At 42.7% G+C, this 20,300-nt stretch overlaps 1 protein-coding gene across 1 annotated transcript; it reads right to left on the minus strand.

The window, feature by feature from the left end:
* Positions 1-109: 109 nt before the first annotated feature.
* Positions 110-17,180, minus strand: ifrd1 (interferon-related developmental regulator 1). Its single transcript, XM_055650003.1, has 12 exons — positions 16,941-17,180; positions 10,347-10,469; positions 9,135-9,219; positions 8,607-8,731; positions 8,113-8,270; positions 7,982-8,032; positions 7,723-7,892; positions 7,181-7,289; positions 6,217-6,351; positions 1,636-1,764; positions 876-971; positions 110-645 (listed from the first exon to the last, which is right to left on the minus strand). The coding sequence occupies exons 1-12, from the start codon at positions 16,981-16,983 to the stop codon at positions 556-558; spliced, it is 1,314 nt and encodes a 437-aa protein (XP_055505978.1). The 5' UTR covers positions 16,984-17,180; the 3' UTR covers positions 110-555.
* Positions 17,181-20,300: the final 3,120 nt, after the last annotated feature.

The raw sequence follows: 20,300 nt of genomic DNA on the forward strand, positions 1-20,300 counted from the left end.
CACAGTTGTTCCATTAGGGTTAGGGTTAGAAGATGTGTCCCAGGTGCCATGTCATTCCCCCATGACCAGTGTGTAAATGTTAACTCGCATTCCAATAACTGCACACATGTTTCCACACAGCTGCATTTAATGAGTTATTTGACCTTTTCCCAGTTTATTGCAAAACTTTGATCAGAACACACATTTGCTCATTATTTTTTAATTTTAAATAGACAGCAAGTCATTTTGTAAATTTAAAAATTCAGTCACGTTAAACTGATAGTACTTAATTTATAGCATTATATAGTTCCAACAATAAATCAGGATAATTACAAAAAATTACCTACACTAATTAAAATCACGTACAATTATGTGGCATCAATGTGCAAAATTTACAAAATAAATACTCTTAGATCTGGGTGAATAGTTAAAAGTAATTAGAAAGTTAAGTGTGACCAAATAAACACCTATATAATGATGGGTCTGGGGAAGATAAATCTCCCCCCATTTGCTACAAAACAAACAAGTATAATAGACATTTTTCACAGGAAACCACCTTTTGAATGTGGCCTGAATTTAAAAGTATTCTCCAATCTCTGCTCTCTTGTCTCGGAATTTGTTCCTGGCCTTGGTTCTAGCTTTGCTAACAGCAGAGTTGTAAAAGTGCTGAAAAACAAAAAAGGAAAACACTAAAATCCTCCATTTAAAGCCTACATTTTAGCTTTAAAATCAGCACTTCATGAGAAATACTATTCAAAACCAAACTGTATTTGACCAGCACAATATCAATAACTTTCATCCAAATGCAGCTCTTTCACTTTTCTACCCACCCCTAAACCATATTCAGAATACCAGAATAGTAACATTTTATTTCTAGTATTATGATTTACTCATACCCGTTCAACTCGAGAAGTCTTGTTTGCTTTCAGAGTAGCAGCATCAAGCAACAGTGGGGGTCCCAATTCAAAGACACTTCGCACAAATTCATTAGCCTGTCAAACACAAACCGCTTTTAGTGACTTTGTCTCAAGAGCAAACAATTGTTAAGATTCATTAGTTAAAGTGCAATTCAATGACCTCCAAAAATAAATCGTTACGGTACGAGGCACAAATGACCACTCGTCAGTCGATTGTTTAAAAACTGCTTCAAGGGGCTGGACCAAGAACTTCCCATCTGCATTTGTTTCACAACTGGAAGCTCAGTTTGGGTTTAGTTTAAAGATACAGCATGGAAACAGGCCCTTTGGCCCAGCGAGCCCACCGGCCATTGATCATCCATTGACACTAGCTCCATGTTTTCACACTTTCTCATCCACTCCTTCCACATTGGGGTTAATTTTACACAGGCCGATTAATCAACAAATCTGCATGTCTTTGGGATATGTGATGAAACCGGAACAAACCCTTGCACACGGAGAGAATGTGCAAACTCCATACAGGCAGCACTTTGCTTCCTGCACAAATTCCCTGTCAACTGTGCACTCTGCTCTTGTAATCAAGCTTGCAACATGATTTTAGCTAGAAAAGCTCAATTTCCTTCTGCATTTGTGGACACACACTGGCTGCAGAGAATACTGACACAAAGGCAATTAATTGGCTGTCCTAAAAGCAGGCAATTGCAAGTTAGATTTTTGCTCAATTTTGAAATCTACTAACCTGTAGATGGAACCTTATACCAGATGCAAGAAGTTCCTTGAAGGTTTCATAGGTACGTTTTTTCACCCAGCTATCAATATACATGCATTCAGGACCAAATGTAATAGTTTCAGGATCAAAGTCTCCATCCTATTGAATAAGGGACCCATTCAAAAGATTAGAACAATTTGCAACATTTTGCATCCTTAGTGCTGTAGGGGATGCATAGAAGTATTTTCCAAAGCATACCAATGACAGGAATTTACAGTGCCATCCATAATGGTTGGGACAAAGACCCATCAACTTATTTGCCTCTGTACTCTACAATTTGAGAATTGTAATAGAAAAAAAAAAAAATCACATGTGGTTAAAGTGCATATTGTCAGATTTTAATAAAGGGCATTTTTTATTCATTTTGGTTTTAGCATGTAAAAATTACAGCAGTGTTTATACATAGTCCCTCCATTTCAGGGCAACATAATGATTGGGACACATGGCTTCACAGGCGTTTGTAATTGCTCAGGCGTGTTTAACTGCCTCCTTAATGCAGGTACAAGAGAGCTCTCAGTACCTAGTCTTTCCATCACCTTTGGAAACTTTTATTGCTGTTTATCAACATGAGGATCAAAGGTGTGCCAATCAAAGTCAAAGAAACCATTATGAGACTGAGAAACAAGAATAAAACTGTGAAGAGACATCAGCTAAACCTTAGGCTTACCAAAATCAACTGTTTGGAACATCATTAAGAAGAAAGAGAGCACTGGTGAGCTTACTAATCGCAAAGGGACTGGCAGGCCAAGGAAGACCTCCACTGCTGATGAAAGAAGAATTCTCTCTATAATAAAGAAAAATCCCCAAACACCTGTCTGACAGATCAGAAACACTCTTCAGGAGTCACTGTCCGCAGAAGGCTTCATGAACAGAAATACAGAGGCTACACTGCAAGATGCAAACCACTGGGTAGCCACAAACATAGGATGGCCAGGTTACAGTTTGCCAAGAAGTACTTAAAAGTGCAACCAGAGTTCTGGAAAAAGGTCGTGGACAGATGAGAGGAAGATTAACTTATATCAGAGTGATGGCAAGAGCAAAGTATAGAGAAGAGAAGGAACCGTCCAAGATCCAAAGCATACCACCTCATCTGTGAAACACGGTGGTGGGGTGTTATGGCCTGGGCATGTATGGCTGCTGAATGTACTGGCTCACTTATCTTCATTGATGATACAACTGCTGATGGTAGTAGCATAATGAATTCTGAAGTGTATAGACAAATCCTATCTGTTCAAGTTCAAACAAGTGCCTCAAAACTCATTGGCTGGCAGTTCATTGCACAGCAAGACAATGATCCCAAACACACTGCTAAAGCAACAAAGGAGTTTTTCCAAAGCTAAAAAATAGTAAATTCTTGAGTGGCCAAGTAAATCACCCAATCTGAACCTAATTGAGCATGCCTTTTATATGCTGAAGAGAAAACTGAAGGGGATGAGCCCCAAAATAAGCACGTTAAATATAGCTGCAATACTGTACAGGCCTGGCAGAGCATCACCAGAGAAGACACCCAGCAACTGGTGATGTCCATGAATCGCAGACTTCAAACAGTCATTGCATGCAAAAGATATGCACCAAAATACTAAACATGACTACTTTCATTTACATGACATTGCTGTGTCCCAAACATTATGGTGCCCTGAAATGGGGGGGGGGGGGGGGGGGGGGGGGGGGGGGGGGGGGGACTATGTATAAACACTGCTGTAATTTATACATGGTGAAACCAAAATGTATAAAAATGGCCTTTACAGGTGCACAACCTTTTATCTGGAGTTCCGGAAACCGAAAAACTCCGAAAACCGGCCATTTTTTCCAGGATGTCGTCTGCACACCAAAGCTCGCGTTTGGCGCCAAACTTGACCCGAAACGACCCACGGTCAACCCAGGTCTGTACTACTGTAGTGGCTGCCTCCTCCCCGGAGACCGGGGAGACACTTAAACATTTGTAAATCATTGCTTAAATGTTAGTCAGTTAGTTTGGAGGGCTTTTATGTGAAGGGGGGGGGTGAAGGGGTAAACTTTAATTCTTAGTCCCCTACCTGGTCGGAGAGGCGGACGCCCGCCGCCCCAGCTCCGCGAATGTTGGGAGTCGGCGGCGTCGCAGCGCTGGGATACCAGCGGGGAGCGGGCAATGCCTTACCGGGTCGCCGTGCGGTAAGCTCCGGAGCACTGTGGCCGCCGACTCCCAACATTCGCGGAGCTGGGGCTGAGGGCGTCCGGCGACGCTGGATTTGGAGCGCCTCGCAGCCAGGGGTAGAGTTGCCGGGGTCAGAGCTCCAACCGGTGCCGCCCGCGGTCAGACGGAGCCCCCAGCTCCGCGATGTTGGGAGTCGCCGACCAGGTAGGGGACTAAGAATCAAAGTTCCCCCCCCCCCCCCACATAAAATCCCTCCAAACTAACTAACATTTATGCAATGATTTACAATGATTTCCCCGGTCTCCAGGGAGGAGGCAGCCGCTCCAGACCTTTCGACCTACCTTCCTAATCTACGCTAAAAATCTTCCATTCGGAAATCCGAAAATGTCCGAAATCCGACAAGTGTCTGGTCCCAAGGCTTTCGGATAAAAGGTTGTGCACCTGTATTAAAATCTGACAATGTGAACTTTAACCACGTGTGCTTTTTATTTCTATTGCAAATCTCAAATTGTGGAATACAGAGGCAAATAAATAAATGATGGGTCTTTGTCCCAAACATTATGGAGGGCACTGCAACAACCACATGCATTATGCATTCAGTGTTCATTATTTGTACATAGCAGGAATGAGGTGGGGAAGTGATCAGTCATACACAGGTTCTTATGAAAACTATAACCAGAATATCAGTATGCAGGGGTTTTGTGGGGAAAATGAAATCACAAATTTTCATATACAAGAATTAGCTGTTTTCCACCTGTAAAAGTAGCTCCGAATGGCATTTACCCTGAACAGAACACATGCACGTACATGCTCATCATATTTACTACTGTCATGACATGTATAGCACACAAAGCTACTTAACTGCTAACATTGTTTAAAACAATCCACCAACTGCAAAGCATTCTTCAATTGATATTTGCATTCATGTTATAAAGCTTTCACCACTTGATTTTTTTAATTCCTGGGAAGATGAAATTCCACCAGCAGTGAGCCACAGGCAAATCTTTAAAATATTTTTTCAAAGGATGCATTGTGATAATGTTGGACTAACTTCTGGCTCACCACTTTTTAATAATAGATAGCTATACAATTGAGATATCTGACTTTTAACTGCTAAAATAAAACATTATGCAAGTCACATTTTAATTATGTATCCTCTTACACAAATGGAGAACTGCCAAGGGTGGCATGGCAGAAGAGTTTCTGCCTTACAACGCCAGAGACCAGTGTTCGATCCCGACTACGGGTGATGTCTGTATGGAGTTTGTACGTTCTCCCAGTAACCTGCATGGGTTTTCTCGGGGATCTCAGGTTTCCTCCCACTCTCCAAAGACGTACAGGTTTTAGGTTAATTGGCTTGATATAAATGTAAATTGTCCCTAATGTGTACAGGAGAGCATTAGAATGCAGAGGTCGCCGGTAGGCGTGGACCGAGTGGGTCGAAGGGTCTGTTTCCACATTGTATCTCTAAACTAAAGTAGAAAGCCCTTAATTTAGTATTAGCTGAAACCCACTCTAGATTTCTGCATAACCTGTTGCTGCAAATTGGCTTGAAGGTTGGTGACGGAGGGTTGTCTTTGGGATGTGGAATGCCATAGGGATTGGTGCTGGGTCCACTGCTGTTTGTCATTTATGTTAATAATTTGGAGGTGAATATGTATGAATACAAATAGCAAGTGTGCACATGAATGTAGGTGCAATGTGGACAGTGAAGATTACAACAGCATTTTGATCAAGTGCACCAAACCAGGGAAGGACTTGCACAATAAGGGGAGCATTGCAGAGCAGAGCTAGCGGTGCAGGTACACAATTCCAGGAAATTGGCAACATAGGTAGATATGGTGGTGCACTCACACTTGTTCCAAGTGAAGTCTCACTTGTACTCCAGTTGACACGTTATATTACAGCTGCACAGGATATCGTTAAGACAATGTTTTGAGTGCTACGTAGAGTTGTCTGTCTGATTTGTTTTAAAGATACAGCATGGAAACTGTCCCTGCAGCCCATGTTGACCATTGATTATCCATTTACACTAGTTGTAGGTTATCACACATTCTCATCTACTCTCTAGGGGCAATGTACAGAGGCTAATTAACTTATAGATCCATAACTTTGGGATGTGGGGGTAAGCTAAAGCACCCAGAGGAAACCCATGTGGTCACATGGAGAACGTACAAACTCCACACAGTCGTCATCAGAGGTCAGGATTAAACTTGGGACTCTGGAACGGAGGCTGCAGCTCTACCCGCTGCACCACTGGGCCACTATAAGATGTTATTAAATGGGAAAGGTGCAAATGGATCTGAGGATATTACTGGGTTTGGGGGGGTTTGAGTTACAAGGAGAGGCTGGGTCCTCAAAGACAAAGAAAATGTGAACATCTGAAAAATAAATACCTAGTAATACCAGAATCATACCTCGACGGTCTTCAAGACATCTCTAAAAACAGACCGCTGTTTCTTACGGTCTGTTTTGGCTCGATACTTGTTACTGTCAGTAGCCAGACCCTTCAACTTGCAGCATAGAAGCTCCATATCATTGAACTCAAAGTCCTGTTGGGAGAGATCCAATCATTAGACAGTGAGGACCCAACCATTTGTTATAAATACTTTATTGTCACGATATGCTGAACTAGAGAAAAATCCAATGTTATTAAAGTTTAACAAAGCTTTTGCATTCCATTCTCAATGAAGATTACTGCAATAAGTGCTATTATGATTTAAGAGGATAAGCGAGACGACAGAACTGGCGGTGGATGCTTACTTCTTAGAAACATATTCTTATGAATTGTGGCAGTGAAAGTGTAATGGTAAACTATCATAGCGATAGTCAGGCAACAAAATCTTAAACATATTCCAGCTCTTCGAAACAGCCATCGATACTAGCAAGACTCACATTTACCATTGCAGTCACCCAGCATTTTGTAATGACACTCAAGCTACCCATCTAGTGCTAGATATGAACCAACATTTAGGGTAGAGCCCAAAGCAATGCCATGGGCCTGTGGTATCTCATTCCCCATCAAACAGCAGTGATTTCTTACTTCAATGCAACTTAATTTTCTCCTTTCCCCACACAGCAATTGGTTTAACATGTCAAATGGTAATCTTCACAACTATGGAACACACTGCCGACATGATCTGCAAGACCCAGAGCTGGAAGGGATGATTATGTTGGGCAGCCTTTGACCAGACGCAATAGGCGGAAAAACATCTTTCACGCTGCAAGTTTTCTATGACCATGAAAAAAAGCTATCTAAACTGAACAACATAGCCTTACTCATGTGAAATCAGTTACAATTTCATTCAATTATTTTATCAAAGATCAACCCTTTTTGTAAATACCAATGACTAATAGAGCAGAGAAAACACTCATGCTTACATCATAGATATCCCTGGCCAACTCAAACAAAAGAGCCATCGTCTCTCCAGCAGCAATTCTCATGTCCACATTACCACAAGAGAGTAGACAAGGAAGTTTGGCCAAATGGCTGAAATAGGAATTTAATTGAGGCATTATTATCAATGCAATAACTTAAAAACTGTATAAACTATCGCACGTATGCATTAAATGGATATATAATAAAATTACAATGCAGCTATTTTACAGCTTAGCACATGTTTTGGAAACAAATTAGAAGCCTTGCTGGATATAAATACAACTCAGTAACAGTTGGTAATAGCAACAATAATGACTAATTATTCCAGTTACATAAAGAATGAAAAAATCTCAATCCCAAATTCTATTAACATTGCTCAAAATAAAGCCCTCAAAAACGATTTGGTATATTTAACGGATGACTATAAACAGTCACCCAGAAGCCAGGATTGCCAATGCAACTCGTTATATTATCTACGACACAAAAACATTCAAAATCATATTCAGGTAATGAATCACTGAGCCATGTCAACTAAATGACATACGTTTCAAATATTTTCTTCATCAGTGAGGGTGGACAAATGGTTAGCAACAATGACCATGCTACTAATGCACTGATGTCTAATGATGCTGTTTGGACACCAATAGTCTTATCCTGCATCTGGTAAGATGTTGTAAAGATGCTCTCAAGGTAGGTAATTGTTAAGTGTAGATCCTATTAAAAAAACCACAGCACACCATTAGCTTTCAACTCAATTCTGAAGCACTTTACAATTATTTTGGTAAAATTACCAGTTTGCTCACCTCAATATCATCAGCTGCAACATAGCAACAAATAGCCAAACTGGTAGCACACTTGAAGCAAAGAAAAAGTACAAGTTAGAATCACAACAGTCAATTATCTCAACAAATGTTTAAAAACAAAGTCTACCTACGGCTTTTCGTGTTTGTACACAGACTGATTTATCAGTAAGGATGGTCTTGAAAATGGGCCTCAAACTTTTGAAGACCTCTTCACTTTCAATGCTAGATCCCAGTTGAATGCAAAGAAGAGAAGCAACTTGGGTGGCAATACACTGTTCTTCACTTTTTCCTTGTTTTCAAAACAAAAATGATCAATTGGTTTATTGAGTAGTTTTTTTAAACAATAGTTATGCAAGCTATCTTATGATATGAGCAACTTTATTTTAAATATATCAAATTACACTACTGCATCAATGCTTACAAATGCTAACAACATAAGCACTGATATGTGACAAAGTTGTTAATATTTATGCCAAATGAAATTTAAAAAAAAGCAGTAAACACAATTATTTCCAGTTTATATGGTTCATCATTGTACCAAGATTACCAATAATCATCAAGATGAGAATGTTAATATATTTAATTCTCAATTTAAACACGGGAAAGAAAATATTCTTCCAGTTACCTTTCTTCAGACAGCGCTCGATACTGTCTGTTAGGGTTAACCTTCTTTCCAGGATAAAGTCATAAAGGAGTTTGGATGAGAAAGCAGATTTCAATCCTTCAAGTGCAGATATTCGGACCTTTGCACTGTGCAAGTAAATATAAATATCAGCAAAAATTGATTTTTGCAGAAATCTCTATCTAATGAGGCTAGAAATTCCTATTACATTCATAATGGACACAACTACTACCACCAAACTCAGCCGTACAGATTTTTTGGTGGGCAAGTGAAGACAGAGCAGGTAACCTTTCGTCATGGGGAAAAAACATGGGCATATGGGCACGGTTTGTAAATTTGCAGATTAGTGGAAAATTATGAAGGTTTACAGCTACAATGGTACTTGGCCAATAGGATAAGGAATGACAGATAGAACAGTACAGTGGAAGAACAGGCCCTTCATTTCACAATGTCCGTGCCAAACAAGATGCCAAGATCAACTTTTAACTGCCTGCACATTTACTCGCGCGGTATTGCACAAGTGGAATTTACCTTTTGTCAAAGGTGCTGTCAATAAATCCTCTCAGTCTATAGTCATAATCCTCTTGGCTTGCTTCTTCATCAAGATCTTCAACAGCTGAAAGAGATAATTTCTGATTAGATTTCTCCATTTGAAACATTAAAAAAAAAAACATTTTTAAATGTATTAAAAATTAAAAATGTTAATATGGTTGAATGCATGCACAACATGGCTAAAATACTTCATTATTATACTTAATCTCTCCCTCAAGTTTACTTCAAATTTTGTGGACACGATCTCAGTGGAGTAATTTTCTTACATTAAATTAGAAATGTTGTCCCTTTTTCCCTAAAATTTGGTTTCACAAACAACAGTCTGCAACTCCATTATAATTTCAACAGCAAACCATGAAGATCGTGTAAAACCCCAGTGGTGGAGAATTTTAATTTGAAACATGAAATTGCTCAAGGGGACTTGGGGAGGGGAGGTAATCTCAAAATGTTGCATTTATTTGAGTGAAGTATTTATTAAATGCTGCATATATTTGAGTGAAGCAATACTGCTGTCATGGGCAGTGGGCAGGTGCTATAGACCTGCACGGGAAGGTAGACGCTCCCGCCCTCGGGTAGATGGTGTTCGTCAGCCTGGGGAGGCAGTCCATCTAGGAGAGAGAAAACTCTGATTTAAAACCTCCACTGCCTTGTGGCCATATCCAGTCGTGGAAAAGGCTCCTGGAGCAAACCTCAAGAAAATCTGAAGTCGAAGCCCCTAAGGCAGTTCGTAGTTGTCTACAACCTCGCTCTGGCAGCTCCAGCCAAATTAACTGCCCTGCTGTTCCTTTGGATCGATCAGCGGCGTGGAGAGGGGGGACGTGCTGCATGGGCAACAGCCTGTCCTCCATATGACATCGCCCAAGCTTGCATCCGACCAACATCATCGCAAGTGACGCTGCTCTAGCCAAGGTTTGGAGCAAGCAGCCAACAACTAGGATGCATGACCGAGGGGGGCTTATGAATACAGCTGCTCAGGTTCTTATCATCCTGTTCCACAGATTGCACAGCTACACACTCAAATAATTTTGCAGGCCTTGGCACTGGATTTAATTCCCTTCAAATACACATCTTCAGAGTAAAGGTTAAAAAACAGTGCGCAGGGATCAGAAAATTCAGGTACCAGATAGATGATTCAGCGAGTGAAACTTAACAGACGAAGGGCTGCTAAGATTTCAATGACTGGCGCCTTACTTTGATCAGTCTCGGTACAATCATCAGCCAAGCTGGTAGGATCACTAAAACTGCTGCTATGGCTCATTGTTTCAATGGATGCATCCTCATCACTGAAAGGCTGCTGTGCTCGGAGCGGTCTGCCTGCAGGAGAAAATAAGGGCATTACTTGTCTCGTGATCAAAAACTGTTACATCCACTTCAACTGATGCAAGGCATAAAAGCAAACCCACTAAATTACACAATATTGCTTGAGTAGACCACATGAAGTTACAAAACTCACATAATTTGCAAGCATGAAAGCTTTGTAATAAATATTTCTTAAACAGGGGTGTCCCAATTCAGTTAATCGGTCACTGGTTCCTGATATTCATACTTCCTAGAAATTATATCTAAAGGTAGGATTCATTTTATCATCAAGCAAACCATTTTCTGGGAACGATAGGAGAAAACATTAAAAAATAAATCACAGAGCAGATGTTTTTAAGGCAGAGATAGACACATTTTTAATTAGACCAGGTATCAAGGGTTATGGGGAGAAGGCAGGAAAATGGGATTAGGAGGCAGAGATCAGCCAAGATTAAATGGCTGAGTAGACTCGATGGGCCGAATGGCCTAATTCTACTCCTATAACTTGTGAACGCGAGCCAAGTACAGCACAGGAAAATACCTTGCAGCCCATATCTGCAGCAAGCATAATGCCAAACTAAACTACTCCCATCTCTACACATGGTCTGTATTCCTGTATCGTCTGTTCACAGGGCAGTCGAAATACCTCAAGCACTGCTATTGTGTCTGCTTCTATGCCCATGCATGGTATTCCAGGCACTTGCTAATATCTAAAATATAAAAACAACCCCCTCACAAACCCAAGTCCTTATAGCGAGTTGAATTTAATAGAAACATAGAAAATAGGTGCAGGAAGCCATTCTGCCCTTCGAGCCAGCATTCAATGAACCGAGCATTCATTGTTATAATGGCTGATCGTCCCCAATCAATAACCCATGCCTGCCTTCTCCCCATATCCCTTATTCCACTAGCCCCTGGAGCTCTATCTAACTCTCTCTTAAATCCATCCAGTGATTTGGCCTCCACTGCCCTCTGTGGTAGGAAATTCCACAAATTCACAACTCTCTGGGTTTAATTTGAGGCAAGGTTTATCAAGTGTAGGCAGATGGATGGAGTTAGGAGAATAGATTAAAATTATCTCCTCAGATGCCTTCTCCAGCTCCAATAAGACGTCTGGTGTCAAAGTAATTTGGTCAAAATGTCAAGCCACAAGACTCTTAATAAATCAGCTGACATTGCTTTTGTTGGTTTTAAGCTAGTTTCTTGATATTTGCAGTCTCAAGCACTGAACTTAAGCCAATTCAAGAGATAGTAAGTCTTTTATGCTTGTAACATAATACCCAACCCCATATTTAAAAATTGTTAACACGGTTTCCAGAAAACCCATCAAGAATACCTCTGCATCTATCCTGTCAAGCTTCATAACAATTGTGTTTCAATGAGATCACCTGATTTGTCCAAATATTAGGGAGTATCTGCACTACCTGTACAATCTCTGCTCACAAATAAAGCTCCCCATCCCAGGAATCAATTTGGCATACCTTTATTACATTCCCTGCAGGAGATTGCAGGAGACCCGACTCAACCAAACTCTGATAAATTCTCCCTGATAACTCTAAATGTGTACAAATAAACGATGAAAACAAACCCGTCAATCACATGATCAAGCATATCTGTCGTTGAGTAACTTGAGTTTTTGCAAAAATGTCTGTACAGGCAAACATCCACATATTCAAACTGTGGATTGATTAAAAAGCATTGTTGAAATGTTTCTCCGTCTGTTGGTGCCCTGTCTGCATCTGCAGCGATGGCGGTAAGTGTAGATGACATGTGCATGTACCTTTAATATAGTTACCTCACCACTACTAACCACTCCCCATATCACAAGTATAATTACAACCTCCCCACCCACTGTCCGCTCTCTAGTCAGCATACTGCTAGTGCTCTCTGTAATGTAACAATATGAATAAAGAAGTAAAACTACAGTGTGTTGAAACCACTTCTTTACAGTAAGCGAGTGAACTTCTGCTTTAATTCTGTCACCCATTTGATTGCATTTACTGGGAGATAGTAAATTTGCTACTTGTGAAAAAAAAGTTGAGACAGTTCTCAGGAACAAAACCCTTGCTTAACCAGGGAGTGCCTGTGGAGCACATTTTCCTCCAATAGGGAAACTAGAATTATACAGCAGCAATTTTACCATTGGCATATATAAATACAAGATACAAATACAAATACTTGTAATGAAGATCAACTTATAGTTTGCCTTCCAATTGTTCACTTTATTTACATGTTAACGTATAGTGATTTGTGTACACTCCAAGGTGCTCCCCAAATTATTAGCATTTTCAATTATTTGTAACAAAATGGATAATTTCACATTTTATTCCATTGGTAATGTCCTCACCCTTCAGGTAGCCTGCTCACTTAAAACCTCTTTGCACTCTCTCAGCAACTCCTGTTACCACCCAACTTTATACAGAGTCAGAGAGTGATACAGTGTGGAAACATGCCCAACTTGCCCACACTGGCCAACACAAGTCCCATCTGCCAGCATTTGGTTCCTATGCCTCCAAACCAGTCCTATCCATGTACTCGTTTCACTGAACACCTCCGCTCAGTCCGCCTTAACCTATCTGATCTCACGGCTGCTCAGCATTTTAACTCTCCCTCCCATTCCTAATCTGACCTTTCTGTTCTGGGCCTCTTCAATTGTCAGAATGAGGCCAGGCACAAATTGGAGGAACAGCACCTCATATTTCGCTTGGGTAGCTTACACCCCAGCAGTATGAACATTGACTTCTTTAACTTCAAATAGCCCTCTCTCCATCCCCTCCCCAGTTCTCCGACCAGTCTTATCGTCTCCGACTACATTCTTTCTCTCCCGCCCACTCCCCTGACATCAGTCTGAAGAGTCTCATCCCGAAACAACACAGATTCCTTCTCTCCAGAGATGCTGCCTGTTCCACCGAGTTACTCCAGCATTTTGTATCTACAATCTATGTACCCGTCTGTTTCTTAAATGGTGCTATAGTCCCTGCCTCAACTACCTCCTCTGGCAGCTTGTTCCATACACCCACCACCCTTTGTGTGAAAAAGTTACCCGTCAGATTCCTATTAAATCTTTCCCCCTTCACCTTAAACCTATGTCTTCAGTGTCTTCTACTCTGAGCAAGAGACTCTGTGCATCTACCCGAACAATTCCTCTAATGATTTTATACACCTCAATAAGATCACCCCTCATCCTCCTGCACTCCAAGGAATAGAGTCCCAGCCTACTCAACCTCTCCCCATAGATCAGACCCTCTAGTCTTGACAACATTCTCGTAAATCATCTCTGTACCCTTTCCAGCTTGACAACACATCATCAGTCTTGGCATAAACATTTGGACCCATCATCTAAATCACTGGTAGAGATTTTAAATAAATTGGCTGCATGGAAGGAAGCAGTGGGTGATGGTGGAAGGATGTTTTTCAGACTGGAGCCCTGTAACTAGTGATCAGTGCTGGGCCCATCACTGTTTATGGATCATAAAATGGGCGGTGTCATAGTCAAGATGATTTAACAAAAATTAAAGCAGGATCTTGATCAGTTGGACAAGTGGGCTGTGGAATGGCTATTGGGTGTTTAACACAGGTGGCGGGAGATGTTGCATTTTGGGAAGTCAAACCACGGCAAGCCGTTCACACTGAATGGCAGCGTTCTAGGGAATGTTGTAGAGCAGAAGAATCTAGGAGTGGAGATGCATAGTTCCACGAAAGTGGTGTCACATGTAGATAGGGAAGATATGCTTCCAGCTTTAGGGAGTGGTTGGACAGGTTATGAGTTTATGCCTTGAACTGCAGGAAGCAAAGGGATGATATTATAGAGGTAAATAAAATCATGAAGGATAGACAGTCCTTTACTGAGAATAGGGGGATCAAGAACCATAGGACATAGATTTAAGACGAGATGGGAAACATTTAATAGGAGCCCAAGGGGGCAACTTTTTCATACAAGGGTGATGGGTATAAGGAACGAACTGCCAGAAGAGGTAGTCGAGGCAGGTACATAACAATATTTAAAAGACTGAAAGGATCAGTCTGAAGAAGGGTTTCGGCCCGAAACGTTGCCGATTTCCTTTGCTCCATAGATGCTGTTGCACCCGCTGAGTTTCTCCAGCATTTTTGTGTACCTTCGATTTTCCAGCATCTGCAGTTCCTTCTTAAACACTTTGTCTACTCCACTGCGAAATCTCCACAAGGTATGCCTACTTTGAAGAAGTTCTCCTCCTCACATCAGTCTGAAGAAGGGTTTTGGCCCGAAACGTTGCCTATTTCCTTCGCTCCATAGATGCTGCTGCACCCGCTGAGTTTCTCCAGCATTTTTGTGTACCTTCGATTTTCCAGCATCTGCAGTTCCTTCTTAAATATTTAAAAGACATTTGGACAAGTACATGGATAGGAAAGTTTTAGAGGGATATGGGCCAAACATAGAAAAATAGGTCAGGAGTAGGCCATTCGGCCCTTCGAGCTAGCATCATTCAGTCTGATCATGGCTAATCACCTAAAATCAGTACCCCATTCCTGCTTTTTCCCCATATCCCTTAATTCTTCTAGCCCATAGAGCTAAATCTAACTCTCTCTTGAAAACATCCAGTGAATTGGCCTACTTAATTCCTACTCTTTGCTTCATGTCTGCCAACCAGTTCTCTATCCATGTCAATACCCTATCCCCAATACCATGTGTTCTAATTTTGGACATAATCTCTTGTGTGGGACCTTGTCAAAGGCTTTTTGAAAGTCCAGATACATCACATCCACTGGCTCTCCCTCATCCATTCCACTTGTTACATCCTCAAAAAATTCCAGAAGTTTAGTCAATCATGATTTCCCTTTCATAAATCCATGTTGACTTTGGCCGATCCTGTCACTGCTTTCCAAATGCGCTGCCATAACATATTTAACAATCACCTCAAGCATCTTTCCCACTACCGATATAAGGCTAACTGGTCTACAATTCCCCGTTTTCTCTCTCCCTCCTTTCTTAAAAAGTGGCGTTATATTGGATACCCTCCAGTCCACAGGAACTGATCCAGAGTTGAGAGAACATTGGAAAATGATCACCAATGCATCCACAATTTCTAGGGCAACCTCCTGACTAATGTGGATTCCCTTCAGTTCCTCCATTCCACTAGATCCTCGGTCCCCTAGTATTTCTGGGAGATTGTTTGCGTCTTCCTTACCAAAGTACTCGTTTAATGATCTTCCATTTCCTCGATTCCCCATTATAAATTCATACAGAGGCAGATTGGACAAGAGTAGATGGGGCATCTTGTTTGGCATGGGCAAATTGGGCTGAAGGGCCTGTTTCCATGCTGCATGACTCTAGGATTATGACCAGTCTTGCATTCCCCCCCCCACTCAAAAAAAGGTTTGATATAATGGGGTAGAAAGTTAGTAAGAACATGATTCAAGTGGAAATAGGTTGGTTAGTAAGTCTACATTCAGGAAATGTCAAATATCAGAGGGCATAGCGTTAAAGTCATGGGGGGAGGTTTAAAGAAGTGTGCAGCAAGTGTATTTTTTTAAACACACGCACACAAATGTGTTGGATACTTGGAACATACTGCTAGGGTGGTAGTGCAGGCAGATACCACATGGGCATTTAAGAAAAGGTACATAGGTGCCGTGTATTGAGCGATATGGATCATGTTCTCAGGAATGGTTTAACTTGACATCATGTTCAGCAGGGACATCGTGGGCCGAAGGGCCGTTCTGCGCTGCACCATTTGGTTTATTGAACTTCAATGTAGAAAAAAAGAAAATATCCATTGGAACATCCAATTACAAAAGCAACTTGTCATACATTATTCCATGATAAAATTAACTTTAGTGTTGAAATTTGCCCTGAACCAAGTGTTATCTGTACAAATCAATTTACCGTTCCACCCGTGACAGAGTGGGTTATTGATTGGGGACCATCAGCCATGATCACAATGAATGGCGGTGCTGGCTCGAAGGGCTGAATGGCCTACTCCCACACACACCTATTTTTTATGTTTCGATAGTGCAAGGTGACACTGTGGAGGCCGAATCGGTCCCAAGATGTGAACGTGGACATTTTAAAATGACGATGATCTGAGACCAGCGGTCATTGATTGACCTGCAGCGAGTGTCCGGAGCTATCACTGGGTGCAGCCGCCGCGCCAGAGCGGGATGGCACAGGCCGCGGTCCCCGGCTCATGACACACCGCCCGGGGTCCCCGGCTCAGGCCGCACCGCCCGGCTCATGACACACCGCCCGGGGTCCCCGGCTCAGGCCGCACCGCCCGGGGTCGCCGGTGAGCAAAAACCTTCCTCCGGCGGACTGACATGCGGCCTGCGGGGAGTGAGTAGGCGCCGGCCGCACCATTGTCCGCACGTCAAAAGCCAGGCTGGCGCGGGCCCGCCGGGAGTTGTAGTTCAACACACCCATCCGCCCGCGGGCTGCCGCGGTAACGCTACTCTATCCGTACTACAACACCCAGAAGCCATTGCCTGCCACGCCGACAACGCGCACCTTACCTCCAGCGCCTCCCTTGTTGATCCGCTTCTTGGACCTGGGCATTGCCGCGCTTGTCGCCGCGCTTGTTCCCGCTCTGCACACTGGTAATGTCACCTCACTATCGCTAATCAGCCGATTGACGAACACTTTTTACTGTAACGTTTTTCAGGAACCAGATGTAAATCACCAAATGGCAATAAAAAGTGATAAATAATCCCGGTAGAAAGCGACGAACCAAAGCGACTCATTTTATCTCTGCATGAACTAGAGTCGGCGAAAACCCGCCCACCCACGCCCTTTATATGGCCGCAGTGACGTAGGCCTCACGTAGCGGGCAGCGCGAGAGGCGGTATCCGCGCTCCGCCAATCGGGGTCGAGCTGCCATTGCGCGCCAGGGACACGTTGGCGGAAGCGCGGCGGCGGCGGCGATGCGGCCGGGGGCGGAGCGCAGCGTGGGAGCGACGTGTCATTGCGCTGATCCATCCCGCCGCAGTCGTGGCGGAGCGGACAGCAGGGGCTCGGCTCGGCTCGGCTCGGCTCGCTCGCTCACTTGGCGGGCTGGCGGAGCGGACAGCAGGGGCTCGGCTCGGCTCGGCTCACTTGGCGGGCTGGCGGAGCGGACAGCAGGGGCTCGGCTCGGCTCGGCTCACTCACTGGCGGGCTGGCGGGCGGAGCGGACAGCAGGGGCTCGGCTCGGCTCGGCTCGCTCACTTGGCGGGCTGGCGGACGGACGGACGGGCGGAGCGACGGCGCTCAGGCAGCAGAGCCGAACATGATCAGGTTTCTGCTGCAGCTGGATAATTATAATGTCAAATGTAATACAAGAGTGTCTGAACTGAGCCTTCTATGATGTTTGTTGTAGGTTGAACTACAAATATTCAGGAAAGTACAGTTCTTATGACGTTTACTTAAAGATTTGCCTTTGTATTTAGTCTCATGAAAGATTCTCGCAACTGAATAATTAGCAACGTACATGAGACTAAATACAAAGGCAATTCTGATTGACGATTTACAGTTTACATCACAAGTAAAACATCCTGACATAATGAAGAGAATTAATCATCAATACCAGCCATCTTAACAGAATTTATTTGTCTAGATGATTTACAAAATAAACTGAATTAATCAATGTGAATAATTCACTCATTGAACAATAGGTACAGGAGTAGAGGCCATTCGGCCCCTCGAACCAGCACCGCCATTCAATGTGATCATGGCTGATCATCCCCAACCAGTACCCCATTCCTGCCTTCTCCCCATATCCCTGGACTCCGCTATCTTTAAGAGCCCTGTCTAACTCTCTCTTGAAAGTATCCAGAGAACCGGCCTCCACACTCATCACTCTGTGTGAAAATGTAATTCCTCATCTCCGTTCTAAATGGCTGACCCCTTATCTGTGAACTGTGGCCAGTGGCGTAGGGTGGGTTTTGAGCGCCCGGGGCAGTTTAAAATATTGCACCTCCTCATTAGCGGCTAGCCATGGCCCATGAGCTGTTATAAATCCAAGTTTTATATTTGTTTTCTCAACCAAACAAAAAGATGGCGGCGCTGCCTTAGCAGCTGCGGCTCGCCTGCAGTCTGTCTGGTTTTTTTTTGTGTTGTTCTTTTGTCCTGTTTAGTTGATTTTTGGTTTATTATGTGTATGTGGGGGCACGTTTTTGGTCTCTTCCTTCGGGGGATGCGACTTCTTTTGTCGTATCCCCCGTCTCCGCCTGCGCCGAGGCCTAATGGCAGAGCTGGCGGCTTCGGAGCTGGGGCAGCGGCGACCCGAACTCGGAGCTGGACAGCAGCAGCGGCGACTGGGACCGAGGCAGCGACAGCCTGGCCTCGGAGCTGGGACAGCGGTGACCAGAACTCGGAGCTGGGGCACGTTCCGGCGGCAGCGGCCACTCGACCCGACCGCGGGCCGAGTGCACAACAGCAGCGGCTGGGACTGCGGCAGCAGCGCAGAGGGAGAATAAGAAGGGATGAGACAAAGACTTATGCCTTCCACCACAGCGAGGAGGTGCCTGGTGGACTCACTGTGGTGGATGTTAATTTGTGTTTATTGTCATTTTTACTATATGTAGGACTGCAAGGCAACAACATTTCATTCAGACCGCAAGGTATGAATGATAATAAAGGCTACTTGTTACTATAATTACACTTGCATAAAATGTATTTATTTATTTATAAAATAAAATTACTTCTTTGCAGCCATTAATATTTATTTCAAAATTGTAACAACATTTTACAGGTTCCAAAGTATTACAAAGTGTTTGAATAATAGGGAAAGAGAACACATTAAATGTTAGCCATTGTCAGTATATTTCATTTATTTAAAATCTCCTGGATTTTATTCTTGCAAATTTTTCAATTACACTATCAAAATTTACATGAAAATTTCTCTCAATAGACAAAATTGCAAGGTTACTTAATCTTTCCTGGCTCATTGTTGATCGCTGATATGTCTTTAGTAACTTTAATTTGGAGAAACCCCTTTCACAACTAGCATTGGACACAGTAATTGTTAAAAAAATTCTCAGTGCCACAACAATGTTAGTTAAACTTTCTTGCAGCTTCCACTTAATTATCCAGCAAAGCAAATCTAAAGCTGTCCATGTAGAAATGCTCTCTTCTGGATGAACTTCTTTAAATAAAGCAATATGGCGTCTAATACGATGTACTTCAGCAGTCATAGCTGTAGCATTCAAGTCAGAATATTTCACACATAAATGCTGAATGTGTCGAACAATTAAGTCATCTTTTTCTGCATCTAACAATGTTTGAATTTGCAGAAAAGCAAATAGCTCATGAAGTGTATTCATCTGTACTGTACGTTTTGTAATTTCAGCTGTTAGCTTATCTACTGCCTCAAGTTGTTCCCGACATGTTTCCTGAATTAAACTTAAGCCAGAATCACTACTTTTTTCACCTGACATCTTCTTTCGTCTTCCAATTTTTCTTTCTGTAGAAATATCATATGTATTGCATATCTGCATAGCTCTCTCAGCTGCCTCTGTGACTAGAGAATCACGCTTTTCCTCACAAAATAGAGTCAATGCTTTTAGCTTTTGAACACATTGATCAAGTCCAAGTCCTCTTTGTTGTAGGTATATCTGAGCGTCATTCACTTCAGTAAGCACTGGGCTCCAAAAATAAAGGAATGCAAAGAAAGGATAGGTCATAATGCAAACTAACAAACTGCCTGCATCTCCTTTGGTTTCTGAGGTTTCTTCTAATCCATCCCTCAAGACTTCCAAAGCTTCTATTATTTTTTCAGTGTACTCAGCAAGAACGTGTACAGCTTCATGCTTTGAACGCCATCTTGTGTCACAGGATCGCTTCACATTAACTGGCACATGTTCTTTAAGAACATCCCACCTGTGTGTAGAGCTTGA

Source organism: Leucoraja erinacea, chromosome 19 (genome assembly GCF_028641065.1).
Source record: "Leucoraja erinacea ecotype New England chromosome 19, Leri_hhj_1, whole genome shotgun sequence".
NCBI lineage: Eukaryota > Metazoa > Chordata > Chondrichthyes > Rajiformes > Rajidae > Leucoraja > Leucoraja erinaceus.